General features: G+C 37.0%; 1 protein-coding gene across 1 annotated transcript in view; it reads right to left on the bottom strand.

Moving 5' to 3' along the window:
• CATSPERE (catsper channel auxiliary subunit epsilon) overlaps nt 1-16,150 on the bottom strand; it is a gene marked incomplete at its 3' end in the record, with an annotated part of 219,030 nt that overhangs the window by 74,926 nt on the left and 127,954 nt on the right. The window contains exon 11 of the mRNA XM_079107281.1: nt 4,250-4,649. Coding sequence (XP_078963407.1) covers nt 4,250-4,649 — 400 coding nt within the window. The remainder of the gene's footprint in view (nt 1-4,249; nt 4,650-16,150) is intronic.

The raw sequence follows: 16,150 nt of genomic DNA, 5'->3' as shown, positions 1-16,150 counted from the left end.
AATAATAGTAATGCATTGTGAAGTTTATAAAATATGTGGAAGTAAAATGTATGACATTAATAGCACACAGGCTGTGAAAGGAAAAAATGGAAGTATACCATTATAAGTTTTTTAAACCATACATAAAGTGATATAATAATTTGGAGGTCAGACAGAGGTAAGTGAAGATGTACCATAAATTCTAACGCAACCAAAAAAACAAAACAAAACAAATATCAATAGTTAAAATACCCCAAAGAAAATGTAATAGAATCATAAGAATATTAAATAAAAAAGAATGCAGAAAAAGTAGAAAAAGAAGAAACAAAGGGGACAGATCGAAGACAAATAGTCAAATGGTATATAAAAACCCAGTCATATAAAAAAATCACATTAAATGCACCCAATAAAAAAGGCAAAAATGTTCAGATTAGATGAACAAACAAGACCCAACTTAAAAAATACATTTTAATTCAGGGAGTTGAGGCAGGATTGTGAGTTCAAAGCCAGCCTCAGCAACTTAGCAAGGCCCTCTGGAACTTTGTGAAACCCTGTCTCAAAATAAAGCATTAAAAGGGCTGGGAATGTGGCCCATTGGTAAAGTGCCCCTGGGTTCAATCCCCAGTAGCCCCCCCCCCCCAAAAAAAAATTTGTATAAAGACACAAGTAATTAGTGTTAAGGATGGGAATGCTAATGTTAATCAAAAGAAGGTTCTAGTGGTTATATTAATATCACTGTTAATCAGCTTTTCATCACTATGACAAAAATATCCAATAAGAACAATGTTATGTTTTGAATACGAGCCATCCCCCAAAAGCTCTATGTTAATGCAGGAGCTGAAATGATAAGATTATGAGAGTGTAACATAATCACGCCATCCTAGTTTGAACAGACTAACTGGCTGGTAACTGTAGACAGGTGGGGCATGGCTGGAGGAGATGGGTCACTGGGGGTATGTCAAACTCAGAAAGTCAAGGGTCATATGCTTTCTCTCATATGGAGGCTGGAGAGGAAAAAGGAAAAGAAAGATGAGGGGGAATCTCATGAAAATTGAAGGAAGATCAGTAGAGTAGAGGAAAGGGACTGGGGGAAGGAGGAATGATATTGGTCCAGTTATATTATTATATCATGTGCATGTATGAATATGTAACAACAAAACCTTATGTATCCATTATGTATAATTATGCACACATTATAATATATAAATTATATATAAATAGTCGCTATTAGGTAAAATTTTAACTGTAATTATAATGCATCAATAAAAATATGGAAAAATAAAAAACAAGAGAATACAAATTTTGATATTATATTGTCATTCATCACTTATATATTTTGATGGGTAACTAGTATTTTGAAGAGCTAAATTGCAAACGGATCAATACATGTTACACATCCAGTTCTTAGAAAGAAAACCATGAGTTAGATATAGCCCTCGTTTCTAGGTACACAATCCAGACTCATTACATATTGTATTTTACTTTTCTTATGTGTCTTCTCCTCTCACTTTCTTCCCTGACAGGAAACACTCATATTTTTTTTAATCAAACACATTTGTTTGATATAAATCTTTGGGTGTCTTTGTATCCTTGTATGATGTTTTTCTTTTTTGTGTGTGTGAGATTGTGTCTCAACTATTCAAGACCAGTCTGGTCTTGAACTCCTGGGCTCAACAAATCCTCCTGTCTTGGTCTCCCAAGAGGCTAGGTCTACAGCTATGTGCTACCCAGCTTTGGGCATATGATATTGCGTACACTTTATGTATTTGCAATATTCATAAATGTTATTAAATGATGGTGCTAAAATCTGGATGTTTGTGTCCTTGTGTCCTCCCAAATTTATATGCTAAAACTTAACCACAAATATGATAGTTTTAGGATGGGATATCTCTGGGATGTGAATAGGTCATGAGGTCAGAAACTCACGAACATGATTAGTGCCCTTATAAAACATTTCCCATAGAACTGCCTTTCCCTTCTGTCTTATGAAGACATAGCCAGATGTTGCCTATGGGAAAGCAGGCCCTCAGCATACAAGGACTCTGCTGGCACCTTGATCTTGAATTGCTCTGCCTCCAGAACTGTGAGAAGTAAATTTCTTTTGTTATAAGCCACACAGTTTAAGCTATTTTTATTATAGCAGCCCAAATGGACTAACAAAGATTTCAAATGGTTTGTCACTCAAAACTGTTTTGAGGGACTAGGGTCATGGCTCAGTGGTACAGGGCTTGCCTAGCACATGTGAGGCACTGGGTTCGATTCTCAGCACCACATATAAATGAGTAAATAAAATAAAGGTCCGTCAATAACTAATTTAAAAATATTGAAAAAAATAAACCTGTGTTTTGAGATTTACCCTTGGACTGTATGTAAATCTGCATCAGCTTTGCTGCCAAAACTGTGCAGATTATGTTATTATTTATATTATTATAATTAATAAAATAAAATTAAATATTATGTACTGATTAAATGAGTATAAAATGAAAATAGAGTTGTTTCCCTAGGAACTAAGCTGATTTCTCTGGAAAAGTTTGATTAAAGCAAGTCACTGAAGCAATGGCTAGATTAGGTATGAACAAGATGATAGTGAAAGATTGGGAAAAAATTATAAAAATCTAGAACTTTCATTTCTTTCTCAGTATCTTTATATGTTTTTTGAAATTTTCTTTACACCAAAGAAATTGAAATAGGAACTCAGAGATATGTATTATGAGTAAAGTAATACAAGAAAGGAGATGAGGAACTTCAAAAAGACCTGAGTTCAAAGAAAACGTTTGGTCCTATATTAAAAAATTGACTAATAAATATGCATTCATTTAAGTTAAAGGAAAATGTTAAAATATATATTAATTTTTTAATGATTTCCTGCTTTGGAATTAATGGAACATTTCCCGTCCCACTGTATCAGATAAGATGTCCACTACTATATATGCTTGAGGAAGCTGAGTCTAAAAAGGGGAAGTAGGGAACAGAAACTGCCACTTGAGTTATACAATTCTTAAGAAACTGAAGATGTCAAATGTTTATGTTATAACATTAATTGGAAAAGCAGTATACAAAATAATATATACAGTATATTGATACCTACAAAGGTAGATTATTTCCGAAGTTGACTGCAATAATTCTTCCCTTTCCTGTGTGCTTATCCTTTTATACTGTAATTTTGTCATTACTGTGTGAGAGGTAGATTCTATTTCCCCATCCTGTGAATTAGGGCTGACCTGGTGACTTGCTTTGACCAATAAAATGTGGTCAAACCTAGACCTCAGGAAGTCTTATAGCTTTTGCTTATTTTTGAACATTGCCTTGAGACTGCCCGCTGAAGGGCTAAGAGTCCATGTGGAGCAGGGGGACGGAGGCCTCTTAGACTAACAAGCAGTGCTAGCACCAATCACCTGATATGTCAATGAAGCTGTCTTTGATTGTCCAGTCCTAGATGAACAACCAGATGACCAGGGACACATGAGTGAGCCCAGATGAAACAAGCGGAACTGCTCAGCTACTCAGAGCCTAATTGTTGGCCTACAGAATTGAACTGGTTGTTATTAGAAGCCATTATTTTTAAGGTGGTTTTTTATACTATAATATATAACAGAACTCTACAAAAAAGGCTGAGAGAGAGGGGCAGGGGACAGGCCTTGGTTTGAGTGTGTTCCTTAAAAGTTTTTATGTTAGAAACTTAATCCCCAAATTCATGTTAATGTATTTTGGATGTGGGACCTTTGGAAAGTAATTAAGATTGGATGAGGGTCATGAGGGTGAGACCTCCATGATGACATTAGTAACTTTATAAGAAGAGAGTTGAGCTAGCTGTCTTGCCATGTGTTGCCCTCCGCCATGTTATGATGCAGCAAGAAGGCCTCACCAGAGGCCAGCTCCATGCTTCGGGGCTTTCCAATCTCTAGAACTGAGAGCTAATAAATTTTTATTCTTTATAATTTACTCAGTCTCAGATATTCATCTAAAAATGGACTAAGACAGAAGTGAACCTTATAAGTGACAAAAAGGAGTTTTGAAAAGAACGTTTTTAGGTAGCAAAGAGGCCTTAAATATCTATATAGTGAAAACTGTGGCTCAGGAACTTATGGTCAAAATTTATTTAAAAAAACCCATACTTTCAACATTTTCCCAGCTAAATCTAGAAGAGAAATCTGCATGTAAAAATGTCAATGTTATACATTTGTATTTATTAAAATCAAATGAAGGAAATTAAAATATTAACTTACCAGAGTTTTAGAGCAGTGTCCTAAGGCAATTTCATAATTCATGCTTTTTTTTCCATTCTAATATTTTTGGGCCATAGTAGTCCATAATAATATGTAGACCAAAGTTTTCTGGATAAACTATTTGAGCCCAAACGGATAGGACATCTCCCTTGTCCAAAAAGTAAAACATGTGGGAAATATTATTGTGAAATGCCCTATATGGACATCCCTCTTTTGTCAGGAAAGTTGAGCTTCTTACTTCCAGATTTAAGGGATATTCTTTTATGTGTAGTGTGCCATCGTCAAAAACATACACAAAGCATACTTGAGCAGATGAGCTAATAAACAAAAATGATTTTATTCTATCAGTTATCCATAAATGTAGCTTTACTGCTTCTCTAATATTAATCTTAAAATAAAACATCATATTATTTTCCATTTTTGCCACAATGTTCCCATAATAATCTGAAAGAAAGAGACAAGTATGTTATTCTAAATAACTATAAATCATGCTGTTTTATTTAAATATACTTTTAACTAAAATATTTTGTGATGACTATATATATATATACTTTGAGAAAATTAGAGGTTTCAAGTTTGAATCATAACTTTACATTGTATTAGAGAACTTCTTTCCTACTTCTAGAAACCATTTTCTCCTTACATTTACTGTATCTCTCTCTCTGTCTCATACACACACACACACACACACACACACACACACACACACACACAAACACACACATATGTATACATATATATGTATCATTTACATAGGGAAAAAAGATCTGGAATTAAATGTATTAAGTAATAGTAGGAGTATGGCAAGAATAGTATTATTAGGAAGGATTGTGTTATAGACTGATTTGTGTTCCCCTTAAATTCATATGTTGAAGCCCTAATCCCCACTGTGATTACATTTGGAGGTTGGGCTTCCAAATTAAGGTGGTACTTAAGGTTAAATGAAGTCCTTCATAAGGACTTCATTTATAAGAAGAGGAAGAGAACTCTGGGATTTCTCTCTATGCCCACAGAGAAGAAAGTCCATGGGAGGACACAGTAAGGAAATAGCTGTCTGCAAGTCAGAATAGAGGTCTCACAGGAATCCAATCCTACACTACCTGATCTCTGACTGAGAGAAATGTGAGAAAATAAATTTCTGTTGTTTAAGCCACCCAGCCTGATTTATTTTGTTGGCTGCCCTAACAGACTAATGTAATTAGCATGAAGGAATAGATGAGAGAGTGAGTAGGAATGGTATAAAACAAAGCCCTCCTCTACCGGTTCAGGGAGGGTAAGTGTCTTGATCTCTTTGGTTTTGTTGCCACATGTATAAGTAAAAGAATAGTTGGACTGTTTTTTCTTTCAAATTCTTTTGTGTGCTCTCTAGGGGCACATCTGAAAGAAGATATGCCCCTAGAGATGTTTTCAGAAGACACCAGAGATGACTGGTTGACAGGAGGAAGACAGATGGATCCATAGGATAAGAGATATGTTGTGCTTATGCATCTTACACTTGGAAACTAAGTCATTAACATTTTAATATATTGCCATAAATTATATCCTAATCAAAGTTACCTAATCAGAAATAAATGCAATAAATCACAAGATGGAAGGGGAGAAACATGTGGGAGAATGACATGATATACTCTTTGTTGAATGAAAAAGTAATTTTAGAATTCATACAATCTAATGATAGCTAATATTTAAAACCTCACAAAACAAAACTATACATGGTTTTAAGATTATATATAATATCCAAATTGCTTAGCAACATGGTCTCTCTCAGTTTTGATGGCAGGGATCATACCCAGATCTTCATGTACACTAAACATGCCTCTCTCACTGAGGCACAACCCTAGCCCGGATCCCTATTTATGTAGCAAGGTTTGTCTCTTGCCACTTTTTGCCCAATGCTCTATTAGTCATATTGAACTAATTTCAGTTCCACAAACCTGCCATGGTCTTTCTACCAAGAGGCCTTTTTTGTGTGCTGTGTACTCAGCTTGGAATGCTACCTTAATCCTTCATTCAGTCAGTAACCTTGTTTTTCTAGTATCTATGCCCTAACCCCTGGTTTCACTGCTGATTTAAAAATATTATTAAATGACCAAAGATAAAAATTAAGAATGATTTAGAAGAAAATGACAATAAGAACACTGTATGTAAAGTCTAGTGGGATGAAGCATTTATAGTGAAGAAGTCATAGCTTTATTTTTGTTTATAGCTTTAAATGCAGACAAAAAAAGACTAAAAACAAATACTCTAGTCATTTTACTTTTTACTTAAGAAGCAGCCACAGACCACCAAAATTATAAAGAGAAAGCAGAAGTAAAGAAGCAATAATGACAACAGCTTCAGATCACTTACAGTTTTTCAGACCATGGTAAGAGTTTTGGATTTATTGAGAGAAACAGGGAGCCTAGCAAGAGTTTTAAGCAGAGGATTAATATGATTTAATATGTACTTTAAAGCCTCACTCTGGTTTGAGTGGACTCTAATTTGGTGGAGGATGGGGATGCAAGGACAGTATTCACCACTGTGACCAATATACATGACAAGAACTACTTAGAGGAGGAAAGATTTATTTTGGTTCATGATTTTGGGGGATTCAGCCCATAGTCAGCTAGCTCCAAGACAGAAGTATCATGGCAGGAGGGCATGGCAGAGGAAGGCTGCTCAGCTCATGGGAGGAGGGGTGGATTGGTTGGAGAAGGAGCTGGCGAGAAGATAAACCTATCCGGGGTGGGCCCACAGTGGCTTACTTCCTCCAACTAGTGATACCCTCTAGTATTGTATTCAGCTATTCAGGAGAGCTAATGATCCAATCATTGCCTAAAAGCCCCACCTCTGAAACTTGCTGCATTGGGGTCCATGCTTATGACATGAGACTTTGGGGGACATTCCTGATCAAAGCTGTAACATTCTGCCTATGACCCCCAAAAGGCTCATATCCATGTTACAATGCAAAGTGCATTCAGTCCATCTCCAAGAATCCCCCTAAACTTTTTTTTTTTTTTGTGGTGCTGGGGATTGAACCCAGGGCCTTGTGCTTCACAGGCAAGCACTCTACGAACTGAGCTATATCCCGAGCCCCGCATAATCTTAATAGTTCCATCATTCTCAAAAATCCTAATCCAAAGTCTCCTCTGAGACTCAAGGCAAACTCTTAGCTGTGAGCCCCTGTAAAAATAAAAAAACAAGCTACATACATCTAGTATACAATGGCACAGAACAAATATACTCATTCTAAAAAGGATGGAATAGGGACATAAGAAAGGAGAAATGAGACAAAATTAAGGCTGAAATGAAGCAGGACAAACAAGTCTTATATTTCTACATCCAGCATCTGGGGCATATGGTGGTGAGATGTGAGATCCAAAGATATGAGGGAACCCCACACTTAGAGCCTTGCTGTTTGCAGCCCTCATGGCCTCTCTCTTGACCTGGCTCTGCTCATTTCCTGCAGCTTTCTTCAGCAGATATTTCACATTCCTGGCATCTCTTAATTCCTGGGATCTTCACTGCAGCTTTGGCTTCTCTCTCACAGCTTCGTGCATCAACCCCCTCTGGGACTTACCATAGGAATGCCAACCCTGACACACATTGCATGGTCTCCCCAGACCTTCCTTTGAAATCTTGGTGGGGGCCTCCCTGACTCCATAATTCCATTACTTTGCATTCTTGCAAAATCAACACTATGTGGATGATGACAAGGTCTATCGCCAGCTCAAACAGTAGCTAGGACCCTAAAGACCATGGTTGCAGCCTGGGTGACTGAGTACCTGGGTGACTACGCATGGTGAAACAAATCCTGGGGAAACAATTTCTAATGCATCCCTGTGATCTCTTCTTAAAACAAAATCTTTCAAACAAGCTTTCTGTTCTATGCTCTTCAGTCTGATGTGGGGGCAGGGATGGGGGGACTCCTACTGATTCCTGAGATGCCCTCAAGGCATCTTTCCTATTGTCTATTTGAAAAGTCCTTGGTTTCTCTTTAGTGGGTCAGATCTCTTCAGCAACCACATCTTTGTTGGCCCCAATTTTTCATGCAGTTTTTTCTTCTGGCAAGGCTACAAAATTTTCAAATCCTTCCTTCTGATTTTTGCTCCTAATTCTCACAGTAAGCCTGGTTAGAAGTTACCAGAAATACCCACACTACCAAATGAATGCTGTGATGCTTTGAAATTTTCATGGGAGATTAATTGTTCATCACTTTTAAGATTTGTTCTCACATTAAGTCTCAGGATATGGACAAAATGCAACAACTTCTTTCCCAAAGTGTAACATGAATGGCCTCTAGTACAATTCCTAATAGAATCTTCCTTTCCATATGAAACTTCATGAGAACAATCTTCATTGTCCACATTCCTATTGGCATTCTGGTCTTCCAAGACTATACCAGAATAGTCCATTAAGGTTTACTTACAACATTATAAGGCTTTTCTAGCCTCCATCTGCAAACTTCTTCAAATTCCTCCCATAAAATAGTTCCAAAAATCTTCTGAACCACATGGTAAGGTATAGTCACAGCAATGTCCCCACTTTTTGATATAAATTTCTGTTAGTCAACTTTCATTGCTGTGACCAAAATACTTGACAAGAAAATTTAAAGGAGGAAAGATCTATATTAGCTTATGGTTTTAGAGAATTCTATCCATGGTTGACTGACTTCAAGACAGAAACACCATGGCAGAAGGAATGACAGAGTTTCTCAGCTTATGGTAGTCAGGAATCAAGAGAGGGAGGAAGAGAGAGAGAGAGAGAGAGAGAAAGAGAGAGAGAGAGAGAGAGAGAGAGAGAGAGAGAGAGAGAGAGAGAGAGCGCGAGCGCGCATGTGTGCTGGGGAGAGGATAAACCCATTCAGGGCATGCCTCCAGGGACCTGCTTCTTCCAACCAGGTTACACTTCTCAGTATTCCATTTAGCTGTTAACTAATCCACTTGGTTTATTAATTCACTAGTGAGGTCAAAGCCCTCATGATCTAATTATTGCCTAAAAACCCCATGTCTGAAACTTACACTGGGGACTATGCTTGCAACATGAGACTCAGGGGAACATTCTAGAAACAAACCATAACATGGTAATAGAGAGACCTCATAAAAAAACGATTGCATACATGGCTAAAAAGGGTGGGGATTGGACTGGGAGCAGTGAAAAATGGTTAGGTTTCAGACACACACAGACACACATTGGTAGATCCAACAGGATTCACCAATGGAATGGCTGTGGGATGAGGAGGAGGAGGATTCAGGGATGAGGTCAAGATTTGTTTCCTGAAGGACTGGAAGAATATAATTTCCATTTGCTGGGTGAGGAGGACAATGGAAGGAGCAGGCAGGAGTTGGGATGAAGGGGTCAAGGCCTCATTTTTGGATATGTGAAGTTTGAGATGCCCACTAGTCATCCAAGCAAAGTATCAGGAGGCAATTGGAAAGAGAAGTAAGGATTTCAGGATAGGGTGGGTCACAGCTGCAGGGCAAAAAGTGAATGTAATCATAGCTCAGATGTCTGAAGACCAAACTCTAAGATGCTTCTCTATTTAGGAATCATGATGACTAAGATAAAAAAGGCTGAGGAGAAGTGACTAGTGAAGTAGAAAGAAGAATCTCCCCAACCAAAACAAAACAAAAACAAAACAAAAACAAAAACAAACAAAAAAAAAAAAAAAGAAAAAAAATTGTTTACTGGAAGTCAAGTGAAAAAAAGTGCTTCAAGAAAAAGGCCATGCTGAGCTGCTTCAAATGCTGTCATGGAAGGTGACTGCAAATTTACCTCTGGAACAGCAACATAGAGGTTATTTAAAAATTTGGGTAGAGCACTTTCTGGGAATGTTTGATTCGAGTAGACTCAAGAGGGAATGAGAGGAAAGAGAAAAAAATAAAACTAGGCAATACTTCTTATAGAGTTTCGTTGTAAACGGAAGCAGAAAATTACCTAGTTGAAGAGTAATATGGGATCAAGAAAGAGACAGTACAAATCAAGGTGGTATTTTCTTTTAATCCCATTGTTAAACCTAACTAGATTCCTTGAGATCAAAGTTTCTATTTCTACCTTGGAAAAGTAAAATCAAGGATACTAGTAGTTAAAGGCTTACCACCTGCCAAGCATTTCTCAAAGCATATTTATACAACCCCCTATCTAAACACAAAAGTCCTATGTGATAGATTAGGAAACTGAGGCTTAGATAGGTTCAATGACTTATATGACTAGTTCATGGATATGAATAAAGGTCTATTTAAATCTACTATGCTTGTTTTTGGGTTCCTCCAAAAAGATATGTTGAAGTTCTAACCTCTAGGACCACTTCAGAATGTGACCTTATTTGGAAATAGGATCATTATACACTAAAGTAGGGCAGGCCCCTTATTCAATGACTGGTGGTCATGTGAGGACAGAGACATGTAGGGAGAGGGCTATATGATGACGGGGCAGAGATTGGAAAGACAGTTTCAAGGCAAGGGAGAGTAATTACTGGGAGCAAGTCACCAGAAACTAGGACGAGGCAAGGGAAGCTTCCCCTACAAGATTCAGTGGGAACATGGCAGACGGACACCATGATTTCTGACTTCCAGCCTACAAAACTGTGAAACAATACATTTCTACTGTTTTACGTTACCTAGTTTTTTGTGTTCTCTTAAAGGGTCCCAGGAAACTAAGAAAGCACCATGGTACCTTCCACACTGACAATGCATATATAAATTTTAGTTAGTATCTTCTGCTTGACCAAAATGAAACTCTAAAAGAACTTGAATTTGCCATTCTGCTATGTGAACACATCATTAACATCAGTTGGATCTAAAATTATTCATTTTAGGTGGTAAAAGTGCATCATTAGCCATCCCAAATATCACATATGGGAACAATTTAAAATTGCTACTTCTTGGAGAGATCCAAAATGGTGGACTAGAGGGAGGCTGCATTCCTTGTTGCTCTGTAACTTGGGTTTCAAGCAGAGGAAAATCTGTTTCTCTGTGAGGCAGTCTTTGCTGCTCATCAATCCCCTGCTGTTTACCCTATTTGTCCACCTCGATCACCCACAGTCTGCCAGCATATTGACTACTTTTTGAGTGCAGATTGCTCACTGATTGCTGCCTATCATCCACCATTTGCCCATTTGCCTGCCTCTTGCCTGCCCATTGCCTGCCTTTGACCTCACCCACTGCCTGAGGTCCACCTGCCGATTGTCTGCTGGTAATGCAGACCTCCAGCAGATTGCCAGCTGCCCACTGTTGCTTGCAAGTCCACTGTCACAGTATCTGCAGGTTTTGTTACACGCGGCTGCCACCATTTTGGGACAACAGCCAGGACCTGCAGGACCCCCAGCCCAACTGACTGCACCCCACCTCCAGGACCCCCAGCTTGACCAACCGCACCCCCCCTTGGACTCGGTGCCCCCCCCGCCCTGCACTGCAGCTCCCCATTTGCCAATACATTTGGAAGCCAGTGTGACCATCTTGGATAATCTTGGAAGCAGAAACTGCCATCTTTAGGTGGGGCAAATCCCAACCTGAGATGCATACTGGAGATTGGAAGTGCATTGTCAGGTACCTCTCATGCATCAGGCTACTAAAGACTGGGAGTTTTGAATAGTAAATGACTGTTAAAGTGTAGAATTGTTTTTCTCTTTTTTGAAAATTTTAAAATTTTTATTTCATTTTTCTTGCTCTCTATTTTCCTTTTATTTACCTGTTTCCTCAGAGTCTCCTTCTCCTTTTTCTCATGCTAACAACCAACTTCTTTTAATTACACCTTCACTCTTCCTACAATCTAGAACTTCTATATACTCTTTTCTTATCCCATTAACAGTTACATCCTACACCCTTCCCCACCCTATTTGTCCTCCATTAGAAACTGCAGACCTCATTGCAACTCTATTCGTTGTACTGTAGATAATAATTGAACTCATCCTCTTTGTTTATTATGACAATATTGTTAACGTCTTCGTAGGGGCTATTTGGTTTAGGGCTGCATATTGTCTATATGGGGTGCTGCTAATATCGATCTCCCCCTTGAATAAGAGGTTTTGGAAACCTGCAAGGTAACTGTAAGCCTATAGGGGGAAACTGCAATACCCCAGATCTGCACTGCTAGAGGAGAAAATACGTGAACAACATGAAAAAACAAGGAAAGAACGTGTTCCAACAAAACAAGATTCTATATTAATAGAATCCAGTGACAGCATGGTAGAAGATGTGTCAGAAAAGGAGTTCAGATTATTAAGTGTCAAAAAAGGAGTTCACATAATTAAAATGATTCATGAAGCAAAGGATGAGAGAAGAGAGCAAATGCAGGCAATGAATGATCACTCCAATAAGCAGTTGAAAGAGCAACTGCAGGAAGCAAAAGATCATTTCAACAAAGAGATAGAGATTCTAAAAAGAAAAAAGAAAAGTAGAAATCCTTCAAATGAAGGAAACAATAAACCAAATTTAAAAAACTCAGTGGAAAGCATCACCAATAGACTAGATCACTTGGAACACAGAACCTCAGACAATGAAGACAAAATATTTAATATTGAAAATAAAGTTTACCAAACAGAGAAGATGGTAAGAAATCATGAATGAAACCTCCAATAACTATGGGACATTATGAAAAGATCAAATTTAAGAATTATCGGGATTGAGGAAGGCACGAGATACAAACCAAAGGAATGAACAACCTATTCAGTAAAATAATATCAGAAAATTTCCCAAACCTGAAGAATGAAATGGAAAATCAACTACAAGGGGCTTACAGAACACCAAATGCACAAAATTACAACAGATTCACAGCAAGGAACATTATAATGAAAATGCCTAACATACAAAATAAAGATAGAATTTTAAAGGCTGTGAGAGAAAAGCATCAGATTACATATAGGGGGAAACCAATGTGGATAACTGTAGATTTCTCAGCCCAGACCTTAAAAGCTAGAAGAGCCTGAAACAACATATTTCAAGCTCTGAAAGAACATGATTGCCAACCAAGAATCCTATACCCAGCAAAACAAACCTTCAGATTTGAAGATGAAATAAAATCCTTCCATGATAAACAAAAGTTTAAAGAATTTACAAATAGAAAGCCTGAACTACAGAATATTCTCAGCAAAATATTCCATGAGGAAGAAATGAAAAACAATGTAGGTCAGCAAAGGGAGGAATTACCTTAAAGGAAAAGTCAATCAAAGGAGAAACCAAGTCAAGTTAAAAACCAAAAATAAGCCAAAATGCCTGGAAAAAACAAATCATATCTCAATAGTAACTCTGAAGAGTAATGGCCTAAACTCATCAATCAAAAGACATAGACTGACAGATTGGATTAAAAAGAAAGACCTAACAATATGCTGCCTTTAAGAGACTCAGCTTATAGAAAAGGACATCCACAGACTAAAGGTGAAAGGATGGGAAAAAAACCTACCATGCACACAGATTCAGTAAAAAAAAAGGGTTTTCTATCCTTATTTCAGATAAAGTGAACTTCAAGCCAAAGTTAGAAGAAATAAAGAAGGACATTTCATACTGCTTAAGGGAACCATAAATCAGGAAGACATAATGGTCGTGAGTATTTATGCCCCAATCAACAGTACATCCTTGTACATCAAACAAATCCTTCTCAATTCCAGGAATCTAATATACCATGACACAATAATTCTGGGTGACTTTAACACACTGCTGTCACCACTGGACAGATCTTCCAAACAAAAACTAAACAAAGAAACCACAGAACTCAATAACACAATCAATAAATTAGACTTAACAGATGTATATAGATAATTCCATCCATCAATGAGTGAATACACTTTCCTCTCAGCAGCACATGGAACCTTCTCGAAGACAGACCATATGTTATGCCAAAAAGCAGCCCTTAGTAAATGCAAAAAAATAGAGATACTACCTTGTGTTCTATCAGATCATAATGGAAAGAAATTAGAAATCAATGACAAAATAAAAACCAGAAACTACTCCAACACCTGGAGTCTAAATAATATGCTATTGAATGAAACATGGGTAACAGAAAACATCAGGGAAGAGATAAAAAAAATTCTTAGAGGTAAATGAGAATGACAATACAACATATCAAAATCTCTGGGACACTACGAAAGCGGTACTAAGAGGTAAATTCATGGCATGGAGCACATTCAAGAAAAGAATAAAACAACTAAATTACCTAACATTACACCTCAAAGCCCTGGAAAAAGAAGAACATAACAAAAGTAGTAGAAGACAGGAAATAATTAAAATCAGAGCTGAAATCAATAAAATTGAAACAAAAGAAATAATTCAAAAAATTGAGAAAACAAAAAGTTGGTTCTTTGAAAAAGTAAACAAAATAGATAAACCCTTAGCCACACTAACAAAGAGGAGAGAGAAAACTCAAATTACTAAAATTTGTGAAGAAAAAAGAAATATTACAAGAGACACCATTGAAATAAATGCATAACATAATTAGAAGCTACTTTGAAAATCTATACTCCAACAAAATAGAAAATCTCAAAGACATTGACAAATTTCTAGAGACATATGATCTGCTCAAACTGAACCAGGAGGACATACACAATTTAAACAGATCAATTTCAAGCAATGATATAGAAGAAGCCGTCAAAAGCCTACCAACCAAGAAAAGCCTGGGACCAGACAGATTCTCAGCTGAATTCTACAAGACCTTCAAAGAAGAATTTATACCAATACTCCTGAAAGTATTTCATACAATAGAAAAGGAGGGAACCATTCCAAATTCATCCTATGAATCTAGTATCACTCTGATACCAAAACCAGACAAAGACACATCAAGGAAAGAAAACTTTAGACCAATATCTCTGATGAATATAGACACAAAAATCCTTAACAAATTTCTAGCAAATTGCACACAAAAACATAATAAGAAGATAGTGTACTACAATCAGGTGGGGTTTGTACCAGGAAGGCAAGGTTGGTTCAACATTCAGAAATCAATAAATGTAATTAATCACATAAGTAGACTTAAGGTTAAGAATCATATTACTATTTCAATAATGCAGAGAAAGTGTTTGACAAAATACAATAGCCCTTCATGCTCAAAACACTAGAAAAAATAGGGATTTATAGTAGGAACATACCTGAACATTGTAAAGGCTATTTATGCTAAGCCCATGGCCAGCATCATTCTTAATGGAGAAAAACTGAAAGCATTCCATTTAAAAACTGGAACAAGACAGGGATACCCTCTTTCACCACTTCTATTCAACATCATGCTTGAAATACTAGTTGGAGCAATTAGACAAACCAAAGAAATTAAAGGGATACGAATAGGAAAAGAAGAGCTCAGGCTGTTACTATTTGTTGATGACATGATTCTATATTTAGAGGATCCAAAAAAACTCTACCAGAAAACTTCTAGACCTTATAAATGAATTCAGCAAAATAGCAGGATATAAAATCAACACACATAACTCTAATGCATTTCTATTCATAAGTGATGAATCATCTGAAAGAGAAATGAGGAAAACAACTCTGTTCACAATAACCTCAAAAGAAAAAAATACTTGGGAATCAATCTAATAAAAGAGGTGAAAGAACTCTGCAACAAAAACAACAGAACATTAAAGAAAGAAATTGAGGAAGACGTAAAAAGATGGAAAGATCTCCTGTGTTCTTGGATAGGCAGAATTAGTATTATCAAAATGGCCATACTTCCAAAGGAGCTATACAGAGTTATTGCAATTCCAATTAAAATTCCAATGATATTCCTCATAGAAATAGAAAAACCAATTATGAAATTCATCTGGAAGAACAAAAGACCCAGAATAGCCAAAGCAATTCTGGGCAGGAAGAATGATACAGGAGGTATCACAATACCAGATCTTAAACTCTTCTATAGAGCAATAGTAACAAAAACAGCATGGCATTGGTACCAAAATAGACAGGTAGACCAATGGTACAGAACAGAAGACATAGAGAAAATCCCACAAAGGTATTTATCTCGTACTAGACAACGGTGCCAAAAAC

The sequence above is a fragment of the Sciurus vulgaris genome (assembly GCF_902686455.1).
Source record: "Sciurus vulgaris genome assembly, chromosome: 12".
NCBI classification, from domain to species: domain Eukaryota; kingdom Metazoa; phylum Chordata; class Mammalia; order Rodentia; family Sciuridae; genus Sciurus; species Sciurus vulgaris.
Note: the sequence above shows the minus strand (reverse complement) of the source record. Positions and strands in the feature narration are given on the sequence as shown.